This window comes from Biomphalaria glabrata, chromosome 4 (assembly GCF_947242115.1).
Source record: "Biomphalaria glabrata chromosome 4, xgBioGlab47.1, whole genome shotgun sequence".
Lineage (NCBI taxonomy): Eukaryota > Metazoa > Mollusca > Gastropoda > Planorbidae > Biomphalaria > Biomphalaria glabrata.
In genome coordinates this window covers 20050761-20076340 of record NC_074714.1, presented here as the reverse complement: position 1 = coordinate 20076340, position 25580 = coordinate 20050761, and the positions used below count along the sequence as shown (strand labels likewise).

General features: G+C 31.3%; 2 protein-coding genes across 7 annotated transcripts in view; one reads left to right on the top strand and one right to left on the bottom strand.

Annotated features, from left to right (window-relative positions):
- The first annotated feature begins 1804 nt into the window (after positions 1–1804).
- Positions 1805–17513, top strand: LOC106061558 (protein DD3-3-like). Of its 5 annotated transcripts, none has more exons than XM_056026306.1 (14): positions 1805–1947; positions 3748–3908; positions 5443–5523; positions 6342–6507; positions 7270–7440; positions 8629–8821; positions 9793–9938; positions 10163–10313; positions 10916–11020; positions 11159–11221; positions 11587–11876; positions 12574–12645; positions 13285–13456; positions 15994–17513. In XM_056026306.1, the coding sequence occupies exons 2-14, from the start codon at positions 3753–3755 to the stop codon at positions 16202–16204; spliced, it is 1977 nt and encodes a 658-aa protein (XP_055882281.1). In that variant the 5' UTR covers positions 1805–1947; positions 3748–3752; the 3' UTR covers positions 16205–17513. The 5 variants fall into 5 exon arrangements, with proteins under 5 accessions (XP_055882281.1, XP_055882286.1, XP_055882284.1 ...); XM_056026311.1 differs by lacking the exon at positions 15994–17513 and adding an exon at positions 15495–15555; XM_056026309.1 differs by lacking the exon at positions 1805–1947 and adding an exon at positions 2096–2113.
- A 460-nt stretch (positions 17514–17973) lies between these two features.
- The window catches only part of LOC106061557 (WASH complex subunit 4-like), a 31126-nt gene continuing 23519 nt past the window's right edge, over positions 17974–25580 (bottom strand). Inside the window, exons 29-35 of one of the 2 annotated variants that reach the window (XM_056026302.1) lie at positions 24582–24678; positions 24143–24237; positions 23366–23458; positions 23011–23113; positions 22276–22326; positions 22039–22052; positions 19856–19992 (exon numbers count right to left, since the gene is read on the bottom strand). In XM_056026302.1, the coding sequence (XP_055882277.1) occupies positions 22045–22052; positions 22276–22326; positions 23011–23113; positions 23366–23458; positions 24143–24237; positions 24582–24678 (447 nt within the window). In that variant the 3' untranslated portion in view covers positions 19856–19992; positions 22039–22044. Of the gene's footprint in view, positions 19993–22038; positions 22053–22275; positions 22327–23010; positions 23114–23365; positions 23459–24142; positions 24238–24581; positions 24679–25580 lie in introns of both variants that reach the window. The other variant, XM_013219728.2, reaches the window with a different exon arrangement.

Sequence of the window (25580 nt, the reverse complement as noted above, 5' to 3'; positions counted from 1 at the left end):
TTTGTGTTTAACGCCCCCCCCCTTTTTTCCAGCGGGGTTTAGAGCTAAAAATCACCTCTTCAATATAAAAAAAAGAAAATTACACACTCAAAATGCTATGATGGTAGCCATATGGGGTTTTGAGTTTAAACCCCTTCCAGCTGGGTTTGAAGCTAAAAAAATACATATTCAATATAAAAAAAAAGCAAATTACACACTCAAAATTCTTATGAGCGTATCCAAGCCAAGGGTCGTTTTGAGTTTAAAACCCATCCTCCAGAGAGAGTTTTTTTTTTGTAAAGTTTAAAACCCCTCCTGATGGTTTTGAGTTTAAATACCCGCATACAGAGAGTTTTGCGGTTGAAAACATCTCTCTTCATTTTTATTTCAAAGCAAACTACAGTCACCAAATTCTATGAGCGTAGCTAAAAGGGGGGGGGGGGTGAATTTAAAAAAAACAACAAAAAAACACCCCAAAAAAGGATTTTGACGATTAAACTTCCCTACTTGATATAAAATCTAAAGCAAACTATAATACAGTCACCTAATTCTAAGAGCGTAGCCAAGAGATGTTACTAATTTGTTCCAGTGGCTGGGCTCCATTAATAAAGTGCAGTGAAAAGTCATCTGCCGAAATTGAAAAAGAATAAATGTGGCTCAACAAAGATGACTAAGACGGATTTTAGGAGTCAGTTAAATTATAGAGATCGGGTCTCAATCAAGGAAATCCTATGCCGAACTGGGAGTCGACCCCTTAGTAAGGTTGTGACAGAGCGTCGCATGAGGTTTGGGGGACATGTTCTCCGACAAAATTAATTACGCATTATAAGAGTTGCGATGACATGGAGGTCATTACGAGGAAATCGCAAACTGGAACATCCTAGTACAACTTGTAGCCACACATTCATGGAGGTCCTCAGAGCAGGTGGTAAGAGGCTTCAGACATTGCCAGTGACAGATTTTGTGAAAGCAGCTTGCCGCCAAATGCGCCGAACGACGCGAGAGTAACTAAGTCAGTAAGAATAGCACATTAGGTTTTTGAAATAAAACTTGTTCATAGCAGAATAATGCACTGTAGTTACCTCAGAATATGCATTTTGCTGGCTTTCACTAACGGAAATTGTGCTTGGCGGATTTTTGTGGAAACAGCTTGCCGCCAAATACGCCGAACGGCGCGGGAGGGTCTAAGTCAGTAAAGATAGCAGATTAGGTTTTTGAAAGACCAGCTTAGGCGTCAACTTTCCTTAGCTGACATAGAAGAGAGCACCTTGTTGCATGCGGCCCTAGAACGAGACAGCTGGAGGTCACTCACGAAGGCCGCGGGATACACATTTGAGACCAAAAGAAAATCCGCTGCCGAGGACAAACGCAGACGGCGAAAAGAAAATCTAAATCGACCACCTGCGGACAATGGTTATGCTTGCCCTGGGTGTGGCGAAATGTGTAGGTCACAGCTGGGGCTGTGCAGCCACAGAAAATACTGAGTCCTCACTAATCTTCGGACTCGAAGACAAACTTATTATCTATTTCCCGTTTGTAATCTAAATCTCGTGCGGAAAAATAACGACTCGCGAGGCACTTCGGACATAATATAGGCCCATAATATGCTCTCCACCCTCCCCACACATTCAGAGTAGTTTTCATACCAGATCTAAACTTATTTAGATTTAATATATATGCATAAATTAGATTTAGATGAAGATCATTAGAGTCACTTATAAAGATCATTTAGATTCTAGCCTGAACTTTTTTTCAGCATGAATATAATATAAAGTGTAACAGGTGCCGTGCCGTATCATCTGGCTGGGTATTTTGTTTCATTAAAGTACCCAGAAACTGTGCTTTTTTTTTTTTTTAAAGAATTACTGTCACTGTTGTCAATGAAACAATGAAGTTGAGTCTTACTCTGTAACTCTGAATGATCTCAGTATTCTCAGAACTACAGTTACAGGAACTGTCATATTTAGAGTAATCTATTGAGTTTATAGATATCTAGATATAAGTAACTAGATTTAGATTGTATTAACTTTGTGATTTTGTCACTTTAGACTAGGAAATACTGCCATAGACTAAGCCTTACTTAGACTTAGACTCAAGACTTAGACTATACACTACACCTATAGTATAAGTATAAGTGAGTATAGTAATTTTAGTTTATTTTAGTATCTAGTCACTAGTCTATAGACTATAGGCACTGACAGTATTACTCAGACAGTATGACTGACTAATGACTATGACTACATCTATGATCTAGTATCATCTAGTATGACTACTATGAGTATTAGATTATTAGATCTAGATCTAGTTATCTAGTAAAATCTACTAGATTGGCTAGATCTATCTAGTTATACTACTCTAGTAATCATAGTCGTCATAGACACTACCGTCACTACAGTAACTGAGTATAAGACACTAGCCGTCACTAGAGAGAAGTAACTGAGTATAAGACACTAGCCGTCACTAGAGAGAGAGAGTAGAGTAGATCTAGTCAATTTCTAGTCATCTAACTAGATAATAGATTCTTAGTCTATAATCTAGTAAAGTAAATAATAGTACAGACTATACTCTATAGTATAGTTATTAATGTTATATTTTGTTATATAGAATTTAGTCTTTTACTATAGTACTATAGTATTACTATTAGTATTACACTGTCACTGTGATTTAGATCTAGATTATAATAATATTCTGTATTCCTATAATAAACTATAATTATAACATTGAGTATTGACTAGATCTAGTCTAGTCACTAGTACTAGAATTTACTAGATCTAGTCACTATTGTTTGTCTAGAGTCTAGATCTATATTTATCTTATAAATTGACTATTGTATTGTAGATGATACTATTTTTTTAAAATCTATATTCTACTAGAATTCTAGATCTATATATATTCTAGCTCTTTTAATGTCTATTAAAGTCTATTATTATACATATTATATTTTAATATGATATATATAGATATAAATATGATATTGATATAAATTTATAAATCTATTAAAATAGAGTTTCTATATATATATTAATATATATAAATAGCCTACATATAGATCTAACTAAATATATATATATTAGAAGAGTCAATTCAATGAGACCTGAATAAAAATCTAGACTATTAGTACTACTATAGTACTATCTACTTGTTTATAAACTAGTATAACACTGCTGCTGTGAAGGAAGGTTTCAAAATACAGAAATGATACTTAAGTTTGATTAGTTCATTAGAAGGTGGTGGTGGAAACACAAGCAAAGGTAGTCATATATTCAAATTGAGTTGTCTTAGCAGAAGATCACAGGACCCATGCATGAAGTAATTAAATTTAACTATAGATTATATAATAAACAGTAGATTAACTTTATTCTTATTCAGTCAAAATATCAAAAACCACATCAATTAAAAATATGTGAAAAAAATCATTCCATGACACTTTATTATTTATAAGCCTTTTAATTATATATAACGGTTACAAAACATCTTGTAATGTGATGAGACTCTCTTTAGCAATATCAAATGACAAAATCATAGCTTATAAAAATAATTTAATCTTAATTTAATAGCTAACACAGTAAATGCTATATTTTGTTTTTATATTCCTCCATTTTGTTCTTCTCTCTCTCTTTGTTCACACTACAATATATATGCATGTATCAAAATATCTAAAGCAACAAATGATGATCCAACTTGGTTTTAATGTTTACTAAGACAAACATTTATCATTCATGCTTGAAAATACATGTATGTTTATTTGTCTATCAATATCATTTACAGATAGAATGTTTGAGAGAATATCTCTTTTAGCATTAGTTGTTGTGCTGACTAGTGAGTCTCTATATGCTGATATCTATCTTCATATCCCAAGAGGCAGCAATAATAGATTAAATGAAAATACAGCCACTAGAACAAACGCTAACCGGTTGTTTGATAGTCAGGTAAGGATAATGCCATTCTGTTAGTGTCTTTAGAAGACTCATGTTCTAAGTTTTTTTACTCTTGTTTTTGTATAGCATGTTTTCATGCTCTATGCAATCTGGTCCCATTTTTTTTTTTTTTTGTAAAGTAGAAGGTGCTCAGCAAAGCCAGCTCAACTTGAGTTTAACCTTCTGTTAAACATTCCTGATCACCATCAGTATTCAAATGTAACTCTCTCTATTAGATAAGCAGCTTATGTCACTCTACCTCACATCTAACAAGGTTTTAATTTTTATTGCAAACACAGCCAAGCAGTATGCATATTGCTCCCTTCTGAAATAAAGCCACTTGGTTCACTATTTTCACTTGCTTCACTCTATATATAGGCATTTATAGAAAGTTATATTTTTGTTGACAGTATTGTTTTTTTACCTTTTTTACCTATCCCTTAGTCTGTTGGACCGTTGGGGCACCAGGCAAGATTTGTCGACCGTCTTTCTCCATTCCTCCCTTTTTTTTGCCTTGATCAGAACCTCTCTCAATGGCAGGCCTGTCCATTCTTTAATGTTGTCCTCCCATCGCTTTTTCTGTCTGCCTCTTCTTCTTTTCCTGGCACTGTTCCCTGAAGAAAGGTCTTTGCGAGCCCCGTAGATCTTGTAATGTGGCCAAAGGTTTTAAGCTTTCGTTTTTTCACAATAGTAAGCAGGTCGTCATGAGCTCCGATCGCTACAGTAACCCTGTCTCTGATTTCTTGGTTTGTGATGCGGTCTTTGAATGTGATGCCTAGGATCCTTCTGTAGCATCTCAATTCCATTGCTAGGATCCTCCTCTCAAGCTCTGCATTCAACGTCCACGACTCGCAAGCATATAAAAATGTGGCCATGACCAGAGAGCGCATCAGTCTAATTTTGGTGCCGAGGGCTAAGCCCTTATCTTTCCATATTATTTTAAGTTTTGAAAGGGCTGCTGTGGACTGTGCTATTCGAGCCAATAATTCGGGTTTTGTTCCCTCATCTGAGACAATAGCTCCGAGGTATTTGAAGCTGTTAACACTAGTTAGCTTTTCACCTCCAATACTGATGCCTCTTTTAAAGCCCTGATGGCTATTGGTCATAATTTGAGTTTTTTCGGCATTTATTTGCATGCCATATGCTGCAGAAGTCTTGTCAATGCGCATCACCAGGTCAGCTAGTTCTTCTTCTGTCCCTGTTAGGCCGTCAATGTCATCTGCGAAGCGCAAGTTAGTAATTCTTCTTCCTCCAATGCTAACAGTACCTTCATAGCCCTCGAGGGCATCTTCCATTATCCTTTCAAGGAAGATATTGAAGAGTGTTGGTGACAGTAGGCAGCCTTGTCTTACTCCAACTGTGGTTTTGAACCAGTCCCCAATATTATTGTTGAAGTACACCGCACTGGTGGCCTCCTTGTAGAGGTTCGACAGTATTGTATAGCCAAAAATAAATTAATATAATATTATAAATATTGTTTTTCTTTTTGATATTTTGTGTATGTGATTAAAATTATCTGCACATTTTTTCTTTTGTTTGATTGTAGAATAACAATCGAGGTGGTTACAATGTGGGAGACAAGACAGACTTACAGTCAGGTGCTACAGAAGAAAATCAGTATAACATGGTAAGTGTTTAATATTTTTTTCAGTATAGTAACATCAAGTTGACGCAGTTGTTACATTTTTCTGTAGCATTTTACGTCTTGAGAGATGATCTTTTCCCTTTGCAACTTCTTGTGCGACTAAAGAGGCCAATCCTTAATGCACAGCTGCGGTCACAGGTTGGGCATCTGTAATCTCTGTTGCACTTTCACCCTTCTTCTACTGTTGTGTATTGCATCTGCAAAAGGAAACTTTCTTTTATGCTTGGTCCACTTGTGGATCTATCCAGTGCCTTTTCCCAGCTGATAGTGTCGATTTTGAAGAGCTTCATGTCACATTTGCATACATCAGTATACTGTAAAAGTGGATGACCAGCAGCTTTCCTGCTTTCTGTTAGATCACAATACAAAATGTCTTGAGAAAGTCAGGTCTACTTCCACAAGTTGTCAGATGTGCTAAACCAAATATCACTTAAATAGTTTTCAAGAACAAATTAATTTTCTGAAAAATTAAAATTATTGTAGATCTGGACTATTTTCATAAAAACATAGATATATTTTGGCCAAAAATGATTTTTTTAAAAATGGTAATAACTTGTCAACTTTCACATTTGGTTTTTAATATCTAAATTTGAAATGCTAAAAGATTTATGTGTTTGACATCCTACTTGCCTTAAATATTTCCTTTTGTGACACCAATGATATATGATTTGTAAAAGTGCACACAAAATAATACAGTAGAAATAAGTGTGCAATTTGAAATACCAATATTGATATTGAATAAGAAGATATGATGTTTTTCTATTCATAAATTATTTTTTGTTTTGTTTTTGTTTCAAAAGAAATATTTTCAAAGCTCCAATTGGGAAACTGGAAAAGGCAAGACCTTTTTGACCTTAGAATGGACCAATCAACATGGATGTGGGGGTAATAGTGCTAACAGCCAACAAAAACAGAACTGTATGTTGATTCTGCAGTACATGTGTCAGGATAATGACCCCTCTGCTGGTAACAGTATTACTGTGCTTTTTTGTTTATTTTATGCAGTAACATATTCATTTATTTAAAAAAAAATCATTTTTCTGCTTTTAATGCCAACTATAAAAAAAAAGGGAAAGGGAAAAAAATTAAATGTATTGATCCAAATGTGATCAAATGATAGGATTGCTGAAATAATAGATGTTTTGATATATTGTGGTGCCTTATGTCTTTATCCCTTGCTCTGTTGTATAGATTACTTGTTTTAAATATTATATAAATACCTTTTTTTTTAAATAGTTAATTACAAGAATTTTTAAAAAGAAAGTATTTAATAATTGGGCATTATATATTTGCATTAACGCCTTGATTCTAATAGCATGTCCTAATGCTTCTAGTGATTATTCTCAAATCTACAGAAACAAATTATATCATATACTTTTAGAATTTTCTTTTGAAATCAAATGAGAATTTTTGTGACTAAAGGCTAGCTAAGATATTATGTGACTAACACAGCTAATATCATTGCTTTCCTAAAAGAAATGTTGAGACTCTTTTGAAAGTGAAGTTGCTCAAACCTCGAGTACATAGAAAAATAGTTTTAACTATCTCCCTTTCATCATGCCCTATTTGCATGATTTGGAACACAGTGTAATTAGAAATGAAGTAGAATATTTTTGTCTTGATTATTAAATTAGCATATGCCAATTGACACATGTAATTATTGTATTATAAATAATACTAATTTTCCAAATAGGCCTATTTGGTTCAAAATGTTTATGTTTTGTACAGATGATTACATTAGAAATGGAGTGGAGACAACAACATCACAATATACAAAACCAACAAAAGATACTTTTGCAGATACAAAAAATCGTAAATCTAATGATGTGAAAATTGGACGAGGACTTCATGAACCATGGGACTGGTATGATAAATGCTATTTACGAGAGAGAAACAAAGGTGAATCTAACTTTAAAAAAAAAGTGTATCTATTTGTTTGGATCAATCATGTAATTAAATTAGTAATAGATGTAGACTACCATTAATAAATCTGTGTGATTAGAAATATTTTTACCAATTGTTTTTGTTTAGCACAATTTCATGCTTTTAGCTTTCTCAAAGAATGGGGTATCTTGGTGATCGCTTTTTTAAATGTATTTATAAAAAAAAAGGAAAACAACATTAATTCAAACTCATGGACTTAAGCCTTCACAGGCTTCTCTATCCAACATGGTAATCACTCTGCTAGTGAAGAGCTTATGAACATGGAAGATTGTATAGTTATTTATTGTTTCTACTTCATGTTTGTGTTCACATAGTCTCAGACGACCACCTATAAAGGGGGCCAATTCAGTTTATATCACCACTTCAGCCAAGTACTATTTCTTTCCCTTATTTGAGATACCAAACAAAATAATTGATTTCCATTAGTTAATTAACTTACTGGTTAATTTTTTAAATTTGATTCTTGTGTTGTCTGGTAGAAGAAATAATTGTGCAAAATTTCATCTTGATCCGAGTTTGGGTGTTGGAAATATAACATGTACAAACTTTTTACCAGACACACAGAGTGACTTGTTATAAGCTTTGTAAAAACATTAGTGATATTTGGCAGAAAAAGTAAAACTAAATTTAAAAAAATATAGATAACACTGATGGCTATAATGTTGAGTGAAGATAGATTTAATTCTTATAATAGAGCTAAAATAATGAAAGATTTAATTCTTATTAGTATTAGTATTATTACAGGGATGAAGCAGTAGTAGTTTCAATCTAATTTTTATAACAGACATTGCTTACATTGAATGGGTGCATATAGTTTTATATGAAAAAAAAAAGAAAAGTTGCAATAAACATAAATAGTAAGGTCTTGTATTGTAATAAACCTAAATTTGATCAATATTTCGGTTGATTTAGAATCTTAGGAGTAAAAATTCTATCAAAAAAAATGTTATTTCAGTTGAAAAGAACAATGTGATTTTTATAATATCTCTGACATGGAAGATAATAATAAAAGGGGATAGTGGGGCCCTCAGGAACACAGGCATAGGGGGCTGGTAGGGCTAAGAGACTTTTGTAACTCTTTTTCATTCAAATCAATAATAATTATGATACAATAAAATATTTTTAAATTATTTTTTTTTAAAGGTTTGTTCACAGCAGATCAAAAGCTGACAGCAAACAATGGATTAGGCTACAGCAGTGCTATTTACACTCGTCAGAACCCTACAGGTAATCGTTATGGCTATGAGTGTGCAGAGGAACGAGACTACTACCCTTACTGGCACCCTAACCCATGGAAAGATATTGCTGTTTTGACAGACAAGGCATCAATGTGCAGGTGATTATTTTGCTTTTGAGGAATTAGATTTCAGAAATTTTCTATTAATTTAAGTATTTTTCTGATCTGTTGTAACTCTTTTTCATCATGAAGTAATGTACATTTAGGAGAAAAAATATTAAGCTTCTTAATTTTAAAGTATTGTTTATTTTAAATCATTTCACTATCTTTAGAGTTTCATCTCTGATGATTCAGTGTTCTTTTGTCAATAGCTTTGAAGAATCAAGTATTTATCTTGTTTATATAATTATTTTGCTGCAGATGAAGCCTTCCTTCAAATTGTTTACTTTTCCTTGTAACTCATGCTTAAGCTCATATAAATTGGAACTAAAATCCAACATCAAATGCAATGTTAGGATCCACAGACAGTTCATTAATACTGTATAGTTAATACTCTTCTCCTGAAGCAATGCTTTTATTTCAGTAAATAGTGAAGCAAAATGTTTTCTTTTCGAACCTTCTAATGAAGCAGAAGACCTGCATACTTCCTTATCTCATTTAGACATTTTTTAAGTGGGGGATGCCAAAAAGCTTTAGCTATTTTTATTACAAAGACCTTCAGGAAATGTCTCTCTTTTTATTTTAACTTCTTAGTTCTCCTGTGATCAATTTACATGTGTGATTAAATTAAGTGACTAAGACAATGAACCATGACTGCTACCATCTGCTATCAATTACTTTGATGATAATATATAGTTTGAGCATGTTGTCATAAACAATAAATTGACAATAAATTCTAAGGAAGAAGTAAAAAAAATACCTAATGTTATGAAAGTTTGAACTTTCCAGTATTTATGACTTTGTCTTATCTTAAATCAATCTTAGTATTACTGTCATTCTCTTTCTTTTAAAATCATAAATATTGCAGTTCATATTTTTGCATCACTTTAGTTAATGTTGAATTGGACAGTGACAGCTCTTGCATTATTATGCATTATTTTTTCTGTGATTTATCTATTTATTTTTTTCAGTGATTACCAGAGTAAGAGTTTTAATGTTCAAGGTTATTATGAGTGTGTGAAATCAACAAAAGCTGTCTTTTCTAACAATGAAAAATCTTGTAAAGAAAATAATGGCACATGGATTCTGCTGAACAATTATTTAGAGAAAGCTAAAGGTAAAAAACAAAACAAAACATTAACAGTTTAATTAATGCACCTTATTTTATACTCCTCAACTCAATTGTAACTTAAGGAAAGAACTGAATGAGTTTCTCTCCAAGCTGGGGAAATATAAAACTATATTTAACTAGTAGCTAAAATCTTATTATTACTATTTTTATTAATTAACATGATAGTCTGAAGTGTGAATTGTATTATATAAAGTTTTTCATTTTATAAGATAAAACCTCGGAGTCATCATGTAGAAACGCCAACAACAATAAAAGTCCATATACCTACAGTTGGTTGATTCCATATGACAGTAACACCTACAGTCCTGAGTGTCTTGTAATGCTAAATAAACCTGAGTGTGCAGAAGCTCCTTGGTCTAGGTATGAAAATGGTTGTTGTTTTTTTTTTTTACATTTTATATATATTTTCTTAGTTACACAGGTTTTAACATTTTTTTTCAATTATCAGTGGTTCTTAAGTTATAACCTGTGTGTCATGTTTTTTACAAGCTATTATTACAAAGCACATGTATAAGGTGCTCTTTAGAAATATTACTCTCTGGATTATTTTAAAATTCATAACAAAAAGTGAGGCATGGGAATGTGAAGGTGGGACGTTATTGGATACTTACCAGCTCAGTTTTGGGGATTCTGTTAGTATGCATCATGGTAGTAGAGTGCAATACGTCTCTGTTATATGCAGGTGACCTATAATAGAAAAGGCATGTAGTTTAATTTAGGCAAACAGTTTCTAGGACAATATGTTGTGAATTTAATGCTACCTGGAACTAATAAGGGGGCTTAATTTTTATGCCATTAAAACATTAAATCTCTAAAATCTATTTCTTTTAAGTAAGAGGAAAAATGTTTATCAGGTCGATAACATTTGGACAATAAACTGTTTCCCATTTAAATCATATAAATATTAAAATCTTAAGTTTTTAAATACAAAAAAAAAATAATTTTTCTTTCTACTTGAATAGATCCAATCATTTAGGTAATGGTCTAGATGGAGTACCTTTAAACTACACATGGACTCTTCCCTATTTCCCTTCTGGCAAAGAGAAGCGTTGTGTGTTCCGATTCAGGTGAAAATATGTAGTTTTTGTATTGATTTTTGTATTTTTATCTTAGAAACATTTGTTTATTTAACAATGAACTTATTAAAAATTCCATTTTACATATTCTTAAAATACTTGATCAGTAATTAGAAAAAATATTTTCAGATATAACGTTAGCACGGATGATTATGATCCTGTAGCCACAGACTCTACACAGAATGATGCATTGTAAGTGAATGAAATTATTAGTATCTCATGTCTGAGGACCTGCTTAATGAAGATGTTCTAAACAATGAAGATATCAAAACTTAAAAGTTTAACATTCTTATCATTTAATATTAGGACCTTTTCGTGTTTTTAATAACTCTAGTAATTATTTATTTATTTAAAAACAAAATCATTCAAATTAGATTCCTAACTAACCAGGAAATGATATTTTAATGTTTTATTCTTATAAACTAATAGAATTCATTCATTATTATAGATTTCATTTAATTTTTTTGTGTGTGCATCCATTACTCTTGATAAAGATGAAGACAAGACGCAATTTTATGCGACATCATGATTATTGAGGCTGATTGTTTTTTTTTTAGTCCAGCTGAGTCACCCATCAAGCAGAACCCTTATGTCTATGTCATGAATAAGCAGTCGCCTCTTCATTTGGCAGTCAACACAGCCCAGTTTGGTCGAGTTTTTCAGGACAGAAGTCATGTGTTTATTTTACGCCCCAGAACTGCAAACTTGGAGAACAGTAACATCTATAATTTGAATGTTCGAGGCAAGAGGGGCAACATAGTCCAGACGTTTCCAGCTGTTGAATATGATTTTTCACCCAATGATTTAAACATTAAAGTCAATGACATGGTTCACATACAGTGGACAGGTAAGGCTCTGGTTTAATACTAAAATAAACAAAACTTGAATTAATATTTTAAAACTGGATTTAATTATTTCGATTTTTCTTTCTAAAAATATTAAACTTGTATCATTATAATTTCTGTTTTTTTTTACAAATTTGTTTTATGTATTCCTATACTACCTATAAAAATGGTATCTAATTAAGGGAAACTGCAGGTTTTAAAATTTTCATTTTTTTATTGAAGGTAGAGATTTTAAGTTAGAAAAGTTCTTTCTGCTTTTAATTATTTTAAAAAATGACCTAGGCCATTCATAACAGAAAAACTGTAGAGGCTGTTTGGTAATTTAAAAAAGTAACTTACAAAAATGAATAAAGAAAAACTTCCAATCATCTATAACTTGTGCATTCTGAAAATGTACATTTAAAACACCAAAATTCTATTATTATTTGTTGAATCTAATATTTGATTTTATGGTTTGAATAATCCATCAAATGACATGAACATATCACTTGTTAGACATTTATTTTCTTTATGATCATTATAGATTGAACTAAAAAAATGTAAGTTTTCTCATGTTAAAAAATCTTATTAAATTATTATAAGTATAATTCTCTTAATTATAGCTACTCAAAAATGTTTAATTAAAAACTTGCAATTCACTAGCTCTTCTTAAAAGTGTACATCTGCCTCCTTCACTTAAGTTTTTTTTCTACTCCTCAGGTTCAAACACTCATAACAACAACAATCCTGCTGGGGATGGTCAAGCTGGGGATGCTGGAGAGGGAAAAGGAGGTATGTTTTGATAGAATGTATATGGAAACATTTTATTATTGAGTTGACCGACTAGTTCATAGAACTTAAAGAGACTGCAGGAGACCATTCTCTAAGATAGATTCAATTTCTCCAAATATAAGTCACACTGTATCACTGTAATTGTAGCAGTGCAAATGTACTCTGTAGATTAAGATAGATTCAATTTCTCCAAATATAAGTCACACTGTATCACTGTAATTGTAGCAGTGCAAATGTACTCTGTAGATTCACTAGTTATTTTTATTTCAATACAAAATAGCAACATTTTAAAAAGGGAAGGTTACATTGGAAACTAGAGATATTGAGTTTCTTATTTTAAGAGTGAATTCACTGGATCTAAAATCTTCATAACAGATGGAAAAAAAAAGCTTTGTTAAATTCTTTAAGTTGGAAAAATAAACTTCTACGACCCATTTATATATATGTGTACCAGGTATTTTTGTTCTTTCATATTTACTGAACAGTTTTTTGTTTACTATTACTTTCATTTTTTGCTTTTTTTTGGTAAAAAAAAAGAAGTAATAAACCAATATAAACCAAGGACAATTGTATGAAAATATATTATAAAATACATAGATAAAATACAGTTTCTTTTATTTATCACTATATTGATTTTAGGAACAGACCGCAGCAATGTTGTTGAGCTTTCTGACAGGAGTCAAAATTTTCCAACACCTTTTGAATATAGCCAGTTGTGGAAGAGTGTTGAAGTGGCTTGGATCTATTTTAATAAAACAAAAATAACTCCACAAGATTTAGCTATCAATATGGCTTCGGCAGGATACTACAGGTTTTTAAAAATCTTTTTGAATGTTTATATATCAATGACTAAACCAATAACAGACCTGCCTACCGTTACGCAAAATGCGTATTCGTTACGCAAAATCTCCCAAAAATGACTGTCAGTACGCAAATATGCATTTGTTTTTTCCCCCTCTCTTGACTAGCTTACGAGCGGTCACAGAGGTCACGCTAAGCCGTCCTGTTGGGGGGGGGGGGGGACAGAAAAGGTGGGGGAACGCATTGTGTCCAGATCTATACGTTGATTGGTTCTTACAAAAAGCAATTAGATTTAGTCTAGAAATGAAGAACGCGAGAGTGAGGGAGTGGCGGGTTGGTACCAGGTTGGTACTGTCAGTTAGCTGATATACCAACGTGACTTTTTTTTTTTTTTTTTGTAAGTTCATTAGTAGAAATTAATTATGTTGAATCCCTGATTCCCGTATTCATTTATATATAAATAAATATCAAAGTGCTATCTATTCAAAACACATTGAGTGACATTGTAGATATCTAGTCTAGATCTAGAATCTAGATAACTTGTTATTATACAGGAATAGATCTAGCTAGAGTCTAGCTAGTCATTACGACTCATTACATTATGTCATGATTCTCTACATTACTCTACATTCTAGATCCAATATACTTGTAGTATGATTTAGATTGACTAGATCTAGATCGATAACATCTACTACCATCTAGTCTAGATCTAGACTCTTAGTCTTAGTATAGAATAGATCAAGGATGAAGGTAGGCCTACGAAAGTTTGGAGTAGACCTACGTTTGTAGTGGATCCATGGCATCAGTAACACTTTTGAGCCCAGATCTAGAGTTGATTATATTCATTATATAGACATAGATCCAGATCTAGTCTAGATATCATCTCTATTGTCATATTGATCTAGATTTAGATTATAGATCTAATCATGACATCTAGATCTAATATTATATATATATATATATATATATATATATATATATATATATATATATATATATATATATATATATATATATATATATGACAAAATAGTGGATCGCATAACTCCATAAGTCACAGTAAGTGTTACGCATTCTGGTACCAAAATACTCATTTTGACCATCAGCGTTACGCATTTGGACTTTTTTTAGTAGGCAGGTCTGCAATAATGATAAATTGAGATTTGAGATTCCAATAAAAATAAGACTGATGGTGAACTTAGTTTTAAATAACCAAGATCACGTTGTTACAAAATGTTTGTCCAAGATTCATCAGATTTTGTGGAAATAAAAATCCAAAAAGTTGGGAATACATTTATATTATCATCCAATCACTTGCTGTTATGTTGACCTTGTCCTGAATTGGTTAACAGAAATTTATAATCAGTTTGCTTCATTTTTGGGCTTTTTTTCTTTATGTTTTTGTTGCTAAAAGAAGACAATTATTTTCAAACTTAGATGATCTGAAGTTTATTTGAGCATTACTTATAAGCGACGCTCCTTTTTTTTTTTCTGGGTGCAATTGTTTTTATTTTTGAGCTGGTAAAATGTTCATGTTACATGCCAGAGTTATAATCAACAAATAGTCCAAGGATTTGTTCATCTATGCTGTAACAAACATCTTATCCTGTTAACTGATATAAAATATGGCACTTTTGTTGTAAGCTAAGAACTTTTTGGCTTTCTTTTATCTATCATCATCATCATCATCATTCCTTTGGGTTCCTCATGAAACAAAAACACGCCACTCTCCACGGTCTCTTGCTAGTTTTTTGATGGCTTCCCAGCTCTTTCCAGTCCTCTCGGCTTCCTCTACATCTTGTTCCCTGGGGGCCCCACTCTAAGGCCTGTCTAGCTCTGTTGTTGTAATCTTTTCTAAGGGTGTGACCAATCCATCTCCACTTCCTCTCTAAGATCTGCACCTCTGTATTTTTCTGCCCACTCATCTCCCACAGTTTGGTGTTTTCTACTTTGTCGTACCAGTGTATTTTTAGGATATTTCTCAGGCATCTGTTGATGAAGGTCTGTCCTTTTTTTTGTTGTCGCTTCAGTTGTTCTCCATGTTTCAGAACCATACAGTAGGACAGCCTTGACATTATGAGTTAAAGATTCTTAGTTTAGTCTTGTTTGAGATGTGGGGAGATTTCCAGGTTGGTTTTAGCTGTGTAAATGTTTGATTTTTTTCTATGCTTGTAGTTAATTATAGAGCTAGTGTTTTTTGCTTGTGATCAAGATTAAATCCAGACTTGAACTGTGTTGAGTTTGCTAAGCGCCTGATGGCAGCACTAAAAACTTCTCCCAGATACCCTCTCTCCTCAGAAGTCACAAAAAAGATAGGACCATGGTGCACTGAACATGCACTGTACAAAAGAAATTACAATTTTTTGAACAATAATGCCAGAGATTTTGAAATTGTGTTGCTTATTAAGATTTCATGATTTGTTTAGGATTTTATGGTTTAATAGTCCAAGTCTTACATACCCAATATCTTTTTTTTAATTATTTGCATGAATCTTTAATAAATGGAACTACAAAATTACAATTATTTGTTTTCTTTTTTATTTCCAGATGTGCTGATGCAACTACGTGTCCTGAGGCAGAGAACAAAGCTTATCTAGTCAGTACTAGAGGCAAGATTAGTAACACACTGGACAATGCCCCTGCTTCCTATGAGGGAGCAGTCCTCAAATTTACGAAACCAGGGATTTATTCTTACATGTGCACTAGAAATAACAGTTTCTCAAATCGTAGCCAAAAGGGTTCCATAGTTGTAAAGTAGCCAGTGAAAATTCAAGTTTACATATATCTGTTGTAGTATTAATTTTAGCATAAGATTATCAAAAGATATTAGTTGGCCCAGGCGCATTGAAATAAATAGTTGTAAATTCTGCTATCACTCTTCTTATGTACACATTTGTATTTTATATTCTTTAGTCTTTCATTACTTTAGCTCTAGGTCAAAACTGTATTGTGTACTTTAAAAATGTTTTCAGCTTTTTATTTTTGATCAAATCTGATATCACTTTTGTTTTTATTCAAATAGAAAATATGTGCTTCTGTGTGAGTTTTTGTTTAGCAAAATGTTTAGTTTCACTTTTGTGAACTACAGTAAATATTTCTCAATATAATTTTGTCATCTTTTTCTTTTTGTTCTTACATTCTCTATGTCAAGCATATTGTACATATTGATATTTTTATAATGAATTTTTCTACATTGCTCTTGCTTGTAAGATGTCAAATATTTTGTGTTCTAAACTTGTTACTGTTTCAAAAGAAAGGCCTATGTACATTATATTTTTTGCCTTATGTTACTTTTAATTTGCATAATACTTTGTCTGCCGTTCATAATACTTATCTGAGCTCAATCTACGGGATCAATAAATAGCAGTGTGCTGTGTTCAGGTTCTGCAATTAGATCTATAGACTGTGCTAATTATCTACCTTTGTCTCCACCTGCAGGTTCAGAACATTGGGACATATAGATAAAAAACAACATTCCTTTATGTAATTTATGATTCACAGTTAAGAACAAATGGGAACTGACTTAGTTATCTTTTATGGAAAGATGTGAATTATCAAAGCATAATACTTATACAAATAGAAAATAGAGTAAATCAAATTAAGTACATGCTTCAACATTCTCACTATAGGGTAAACACTAAAATCATTGATTTGGGATCATGTAGGTCATTTGTAACAGATATAAATCATTGTAGAACATAAAAGTAGTAAGAGTAGAATTATATTAATAAAATAGTGTTTCCTAAAACACACCATGCCAATAAATTTTTAATCTTAGTTTGTTTGGTCCAAACCACAGTGCAGACAAATTTGAAAATATTTTTAAAAAATAAATAATTTTTTGGTTGACTTTAAATCTGGTATTGCTATTATAATCTTATCTTATAAATTACATTCCTTCAAAGAAGAAAATTAACTCTATGATACTACATGTTACTTTGCATTTTCCAACTGTATGATCCAATGATCCTAATAATTACTTAAAAATATATGTATTTGATGAAATTATAATGTTGAACATATTTATGTGCCATATCAAACTATTTTGTTTCATTGTGATTTAATGTTTTTTTACATTCTAAAATAAAACATTGCAAGGGGCGGTCATTTATCCATTTTTGTGGGAAATTTTGAGATACCAAAATAAATTATTTTGAAAAAAAATCTTTGTTCTATTCTAATTATTACAGTATGGTGTTGTGTGGTGCATACTTTTCATAGATACTTTATCTGGATTATTTTTTAACACTTAATATCATATTACATTTCCATGTGCATTTGGTTCAATGACAGCTGTATATAATGATTCTATCTATATATTAAAATTATCCTTATTTTTCTACATTTTTTCTTTACACCTGATGCTGTAAGTGAAAGGTTGGCAGTTTCTGGCTCCAAGCATGGTAGCCACTCCTATATTACTTTTAGCTTGAAAAGTGACAGGTATATGCCACATTTCACTTTTATAACCTTTTAGATTTTATCTTTATATCTAATAAAAGGAAAAAAGACCAATATCTAAGCAAGTTATAACTATGGAATACAATTTATTCTCAAATAAGTTTATTAATAGCAACAGTCCAATGGTCATAATTGTATCAATCAACTAACTTATATGAACAATTTAAAAAGCATATAACAACTTCAAGTATTTTGCATTGTGTAAAAGAGCATAAAACAAGCAATTTTCAGAGCCCCTAAACAAAACTTTTGATTAAATATCATTTTTTCTTACATGGCTTAGCATCACAGTTCCAATTTCAGCTTATAGCACAAAAAAAAAAAGTCTATTCACTCTAGTAGTACTCCATGGGCAGTTGTATTTTTATAGTTTTCTTGTGCTCTTGAGTTTTTCTTCAACACATTGTAGAAAAGAGTTAACATGAACAAAGTTATGGAGTAAAAGATTTGATCTCACATTTGGCATAATATATAAACTCATGTTTTTCCTAGCTCAACATTGGATATAAAACGTTTTTTTTTTAGTAAAGCCTTTCAATTGAAGTCCACTCGTACTCTCCTCTTATGTCAAACATTATTCCAGCACTAATAGTGAGATTTCAATAGAGATGTTTTGTTGCTTGGTACACCTGTCAACTTAAATCGGCCAATTCTTATTACACTGAAGTCAGAAAACCTTGTATAGCACTAGTCATGTACAAATAAAAAACAATAGGAAGAAAAGTGTTTTTAGAGGTGATAATAGCCCAATGAATGTTAAGTCCTCAAAGTAGGTTGTGTTAATATAGAGTTGTTTTCTTAATACTATTTCAGTTATTTGTATGTAGTTGAAAACAAATCTATAATAGAAATGATTCTGCTCTATTTAATGAAAGAAAAAATGAGACTTTCAGAAAAAAAAACACCTCTAGATTTACATACACTCAATAGCCACCAATGATTTGTCCATTCCTACCCACACTTACTGGACCAGCATCACATGAGATAGAAGGATTGGGAAATAATGAAGTTTACAACTTATTATATACAAAATCAGCCTAAATTTAAATGCCATTACACAATAAAGTAGGTCACCTTCTCATCTTCAATCATTTTTTATAAGGCATAATACAGTCTACACTGCAGACATATACATGGCAATATCATAAAGTAATTCTGTATAATTATAGTTATAAAATATTAGACTATAAACTATAAATACACAACATGAGCTAATAAAAAATGTGAATATAAACATACAATTCTTACTTTCCATTTCAAGAATAAGCACAAACAAAAAAAAATGTTGACTCTCACCTATTATGTATGATTGTTAATGCCTAGGTTAATATAGAGGAGGTTGTAATTCTCTTTTTAAAGAAAAAATGTGTAAAAGCAAGCAATGAACATAACTGATGGAAATTTTTCTTTTTCTTTATAGTTTAGCCTACTTGTATTACTTTGTACAAAATTCCACACTTGGAGCTCTTCAATTTTCATAAATGTTTATTTAATTTCCCAAAGTAGAAAATGGCATCAGTTAACTTATTTCTGTTTACTTGTGTTTTGTTGATAAAACAAAATCTCTAAGACTGTATACTTTATGACAGATAAAGTCTTGAATAGATGAACTCAAATCTTGCTTGCTAATATAACAAAACATAGTAACAAATATATTATGCAAACATTAAAGGCCTACAATTAAAGACAAAACCAATAGAATAACAGATCGGATCACAACAAAAAGGTTTTACAATTGTTGATTAATTTCTCTTAAAAATGCATTGATACAATAAAGAATAGCAACTTATCAAAGCATGTCTAGGTCTACAAAAGGTGAAATTAATATCAAGTAATTTAAAGAACAAGCAATAGTGTTATTTGTTCAGTGCTCAGAATGACTACTTAGTTGATTTTAAACTGTAAATAGTTATACATAGCTTTTTTTCTTTCAATTGTCCTCTTACATTGGTGGTGGTGGAGGTGGTGGGGGTGGAGGTGGTGGGGGTGGCGGAGGAGGTGGTGGTGGTGCACTTCCTGCGGGTGGAGGAGGTGGTCCAGAAGATGATGCAGCCGGTGTGACAGAAGCTGGTGTTGAGCCATTTGCTGAAATAGAAATGATGGTATGTTTAAAAAAATTCCATTAAATTTTCACTTTGCATCACAAATCACACAAATACAAATCATTCTTCAATTTGTTAGATAATGCAATATTAATAACATGCTTTAATTAAAATCTTTTCAGAAATTATTTGAAAATATTATTTCTTTCAAATTTTTCTTTCCACTAAAATTAACATCAGAGACTTATTTCTGTCATTGCTTTGATACTTTGATTCTAGCGTACACAATTTAAAAATAATAATAATCAGTAAACTGTCTATTATTAGAAGGGAGCTAACACACTCACTGTTAAAAAGCAGTTATACATTAGTTGATTTAAGAACATACCAATATAACTATAGACATGTTCATTTGGTGAACTTTGATCTTCAAAGTAATTTTGTTTTAGAATAAAAAAGCAGACAGGCTTAAAACCCAACACCAATACATTTTGTTAATGATTAGCCATCTAGCTAAATTAAATTATGCTGATTTGAGTTTGTTAGCACAATATTATTATAAAAGCAGCATTTATCTAATGAAAGTTTACGATCATCTCTAAGGAGCTTATCAAGCCAATACTCCACAATCCAAGGCTGATCAGATTAGTCTTATTATTAAGAAAAGGTGATAATGTAAATGTGGTACAAGAGATATAGACAACTGTTTTTAAGTTTTATAAATAAACAAAAACAAAGAAATAAATGTTATGTTAAAAATTAGAACATGCATTTAAAAAAAAGGTCTGTGCTTTAAAAAAATTGTATTAATTGCGATTGTAGCACTATAATACACAAATAAGCTTAGACATGACATAACATGCTTTATCGGAGAGAAATTCATTGCTCAGTAAGATGTATATTATGGAATAAAATCAAGGCTTATTCTATATTAAAATGTAAGTAATTCAAATTTGTGTGTGTGAACTCCATCACAAAATGAGCTGAAAGCACATAGAGAGTCATTTAGTCAGAATGACTTTCAATGCCACAGACTAATTAATAATTAATTAATAAATCTCCAATCTATAATAATTTACTGTAGATAATTTAAGATTTTAAATTAAAAATCTGGCATAGAATAAATTATTTTTTTTTAGCAAACATGAATATATAAGAATACTTGTTGAAGAATATATATTTTTAAAAATACTGTGTCTTTAACAAGAGAATAAGAACAAGAGACTGTGAAAAAGAGAGCCTAAATCGACTACCGCCAGACAATGGTTATATCTGCGCTGGAAGTGGCAAAATATATAGGTTGCAACTGGGACTGCAAGTAAAATACTGAATTCCTTAGTATTGTTGTTATAAATGCCAAAAACAGTGGATGAATTTATCTTTTTTTGATTACAAATTTGGGTGTCACCATACTTGTAAAAGACAAAATAATTTAGAATCGTGTTAAAAAATACCAACTATGAATATTTCTATAGATAATAACAATAACAACTAACACCTTATAACAGAATTCCTAAATTCCCTTAATACTTAATTACCCCATTTGGGCAGCTGTTTGAGACAAACATCCATAAAAAAAAGCTAAAAAGATCCCAGAAATAAAAAAATACCCTTTGGGTCATGATTTTGTGTTTTTACCATCACAAAAGAGATACAAGACACCGATAGCAAAGACAGATACAAAAACTCTTTTGTTCCCCTGATACTCAAATCATTAAATAGAAACAATCTGATATAAACTTTTCACAAATCTTGCTGAGTGAGTCTGGTGTGAATGTACTTTTTTTTTTATAGTTATAATGTTTGTTTGGTGTAATGCACAAATTGTAAGACAAATTTCCTTACGGACAATAAAGTTTATTATTATTATAATTATTAAACATATTTTCTTCAATAGCTCAAAACTAAGCAGATACATAACATTTTGAGTTGGAGTCACGTTGTGATTTGAGGAAAAAAACAAGATGTAATTAAATTCTGACATTTTCTGCTAGAAGATTTGTTCTTTTCTCAGACTATGATTTTAAGTTTCCAGCTAGTAAAAAATGTGACAAAAACAATGTTATGATGATATCTACATCAAACTTACATATCTTCAGGAGGCTGCATGGGTGATGATAGAAGAATAGCAATTTATAATCCATTAAATGTTTACATTTATACATCTTAAAACTCTTGTATTTAAAAGCACAAAATTGCTATTATCAAATGGTCATTAACTTTATTGAGGGTCCAATCAGTGTGTACTGATAAGGAAAGAAAAAGTTTATAGTGATGAGAATTTTTCATTTTTTAAAAATTAAATCTAAATAAATTCATTACTGACTTGTTGATTGTTGTCCAGCGGATGTAGACTGACCATCATTGTTGTCTGTATCTAATTAAAATAAAATAATAGAAGTATTATACATAATAGAGCTTCAATGAATAAAAATATAAAGAAAAACATTCATATTAGAAATATAACCAAGGATTCCTAGTCATTTTTGTAGAGGTAAAATAAAATTAGCAAGGGGAAGTTTTTTTTTGCTAAGTAGCAAGTTAAAGAGTTGTTAGCTATATGGAAATAAATAAATTCTTCAATTACTTGAAGTAAATGAGTTGCTTGAGTTGTAGTAAAAAGAAGCTGCTATATGATAGAAAATGGATTGTTAGCTAAGTGAATATAAATTAGTTATTTCCTATGTGTCAGTAAAAGGATTGTTTACTAAATGGAAATTTTGTAAAATGTTTGTTATTAGTTTTTGTAACATGTTTTACATGTTTTGGATGTACTTGCAGAGTTAAGAAAATTTATTCCTAGTCCAAACTTCCTGCAGGACGACGGTGGATGGTAGCTTGCAGGGTATTAATCCAGGACCATCAACAAGCCCAAAGACAGTCCAGTGAGAATACCGCTCGACCAGATCATTTATTAAGTTATGGCAAAGTGGGATGTTTATGAAGTGCAAATGGCATTTTCTTCTATGAGGTAGTAAATGGGTGATCTCATTAAAAGAAAGAAACTAATTTTTTTACAACTAAACATTAAAATCAGGCGTGTTTCCATTTGAATACTAACCTTTATCTTTTGACCCAGCATCCTGTTTTTCTTCTTCAGCTGTGAGGTCAGCTCGGAAAAAGATTCTAGCACTGCTCAAAGAATAGAACAGCAGCTCATATTCCTGGTTATAATGAAAGAAAATGAAATAGAATTGCTTACTATGTCCGAATATATTGCCCTAAAAACAATATCACAAGAACTTTAAAGTATACATCATTTTTTTGTTTCAATTCATTTTATTCATAATAAATAAAAAAAAAGTACTTATTTTACAGTTGTAATAAAAAGCATAAAAACCAGATTAATGGTTATGTGTCAGACACATTCACTGCTTGTTTGGGAGAAATAAATATTAGATGAATGATAAAATAACCTGCAAGTACTGTTCCAGTCTTTTGACTGTCAGTGACATTGTTTGCTGGAGTTTTTCATCAGACCTGTTGCTGGATTGTTTTAATACTTGCTCCTAAAAATAATAAATAGATAAAAAGAATAATACAAAAATTAAATATACAAATAAACAACAACAGAGATATAGAATAAACATTGGAATCAACAAATATATTTCAAAGTTTATTTTCCTTAAAGTTAGTAAAAATCAAAGTAATATCAGCAAATATAATTTAAATGCCTAGAATTACATGTCAAATGCACATGTTACAACTTTTTATAAATTATACACATGACCATAATGAAGAAGTGACTAGCAGCAGTTGATTTATTAAAGATTTCAAAGTCAGAAAAAAAAGCAGTGAACTCAATAACTGATCTCACATGGGTTCATGATGCAAATTTTGCAAGAGCACATCAAAAGCAAAATAAATACTAAAGATTCGAAAACAAAAAAAGTTGCTTCATAAATTTATTAAATGAGGAACATACTCTCAAACTTGTGTTCACTATTTTATGCACTTGTACAAAAATGAAAAATTTAAAGGTTAAATTTACATTTTAGAAATTAATAAATCTTTTTTTTTTTTGTAAATGGCATGAAATGATTCATAAAAAAGAAACTTTAAATAGAATCATTCTATGTAGGACTTAAAGGGAAAGTCTAATTTTCTATTAATAAGTATTGTAAAATCATTTCGACAGATTCATTTTCTCAGAGAGAATCTGAAATTAATACCCTCCTAAAGGTCTTTCTTACCTTATCTTTCTTGAATTTATCTCTAACAGACTGGAACCAATGAAGTGAATCAAATTCATAATACTGATCAAGCAGCTTCAAAATATAAGCCACACCTGATGAGAATATAAAGTTACTAGCATTTATTAATGCTTACATTTATTGTATGTTAATATGCTTTCACCAGCATCTTTCAATTACATTGCTAAAACATATACCGGTATGTTCGAGCTAAAGTGTAAAGAGATTTTGAAGTATATATTTAGAAAGGATATGTTAATGTTGAATTTACAGTGGGTAATATACATGATATGAGTGTACCATAAAGGACAACCTATGTTTTTTTTTGAGAGTTGAGATTTTTCAGAGATGACCCTGCTTAAATTGTATCAGACATCTTTTAGGGAAAAGAAAATGAAACAATGATTTCAAAATGAAAATTTGAGGTCCTAACTCTTACCCATGGCAAATCCATCATCTGTGAAAGCTGCTCCTACTTTGTTCTTTCTATTCATTTTTTCTTTGCAGCTGATCGAGTGTTCCACATAGTTAATGGTCTGGGAAATAAAATAAATTCATGTTAATATGTTGAGTCATTAAATGGTTTTGGAAGAACTTTTAACGACAGTGGTCGAAAAAAAAAAAGTGCAGAAGAATAAATAACAGAAGAGATAAACATTTCGCCTTCACAAGTTGCCAGGTGTCACGAAATTTCTGTATTATTTAGGGAATTAATATGTGAGAGAGGTACTAACTGCACATCCAGATATAAAGAACATTTAATACAAACAAGTTTTTTTTTTTTATCATTATTATTGTTGTATAGTGCATCTCTGTGCTACTTATGCTTTCTCAAAGAAATCTTAGGGAGAAGGTTTCTGTGTTGCTTTAGGTGCTGAGCTCAACTCAGCTCAAAATAAATCTCATTATTCCTGAGACATCTCAGGTAACAAAGTGATTTATGTCCCTCAGCCATTATCTTTATACTACAGACAGTATGTATAAGACTCTTAAGAAGCATTTCTTGACACGAACCTAAAGTCGTCTTGTCTGATGCACATCTGCTGTAAATTTTGTTTACAATACTGTTCTGAATTCCTGACATGGCTTTGGCATGGACAGATAAAAGTATGCATGCATGTCTTTCAACAATTCAAAGAAATGCCAGGGATTTTTAAGAACAGATTTATATAGATCTATTTAATACAAATCAGAATAAACTGTAACTGTAAACAACCCCATCAAATGTTGAACTATTAAATAACAACTACTCTCTACAGTGCTATTTGTACAAGCATTAATGTAAAACTCAGGCCTCTAACAACAGTAACAATATCTCAAGGTTCGTAGCTCTACTTTCACTAACAGAACAGTGAAATCAAAACAAATAAACATAGAATTCGTCTTAGCTTACAACCAAATTCTACTAACTTACTAACTAAGTGCACAGATGAACTAT

Coding starts and splice junctions, on each gene's coding strand:
- LOC106061558 (XM_056026306.1), top strand. CDS start 3,753: ATGTTTGAGAGAATATCTCTTTTAGCATTAGTTGTTGTGCTGACTAGT. Junction 6,508..7,269: donor GGATAATGACCCCTCTGCTG/GTAACAGTATTA, acceptor TGTTTTGTACAG/ATGATTACATTAGAAATGGA. Junction 11,021..11,158: donor CGTTGTGTGTTCCGATTCAG/GTGAAAATATGT, acceptor AAATATTTTCAG/ATATAACGTTAGCACGGATG.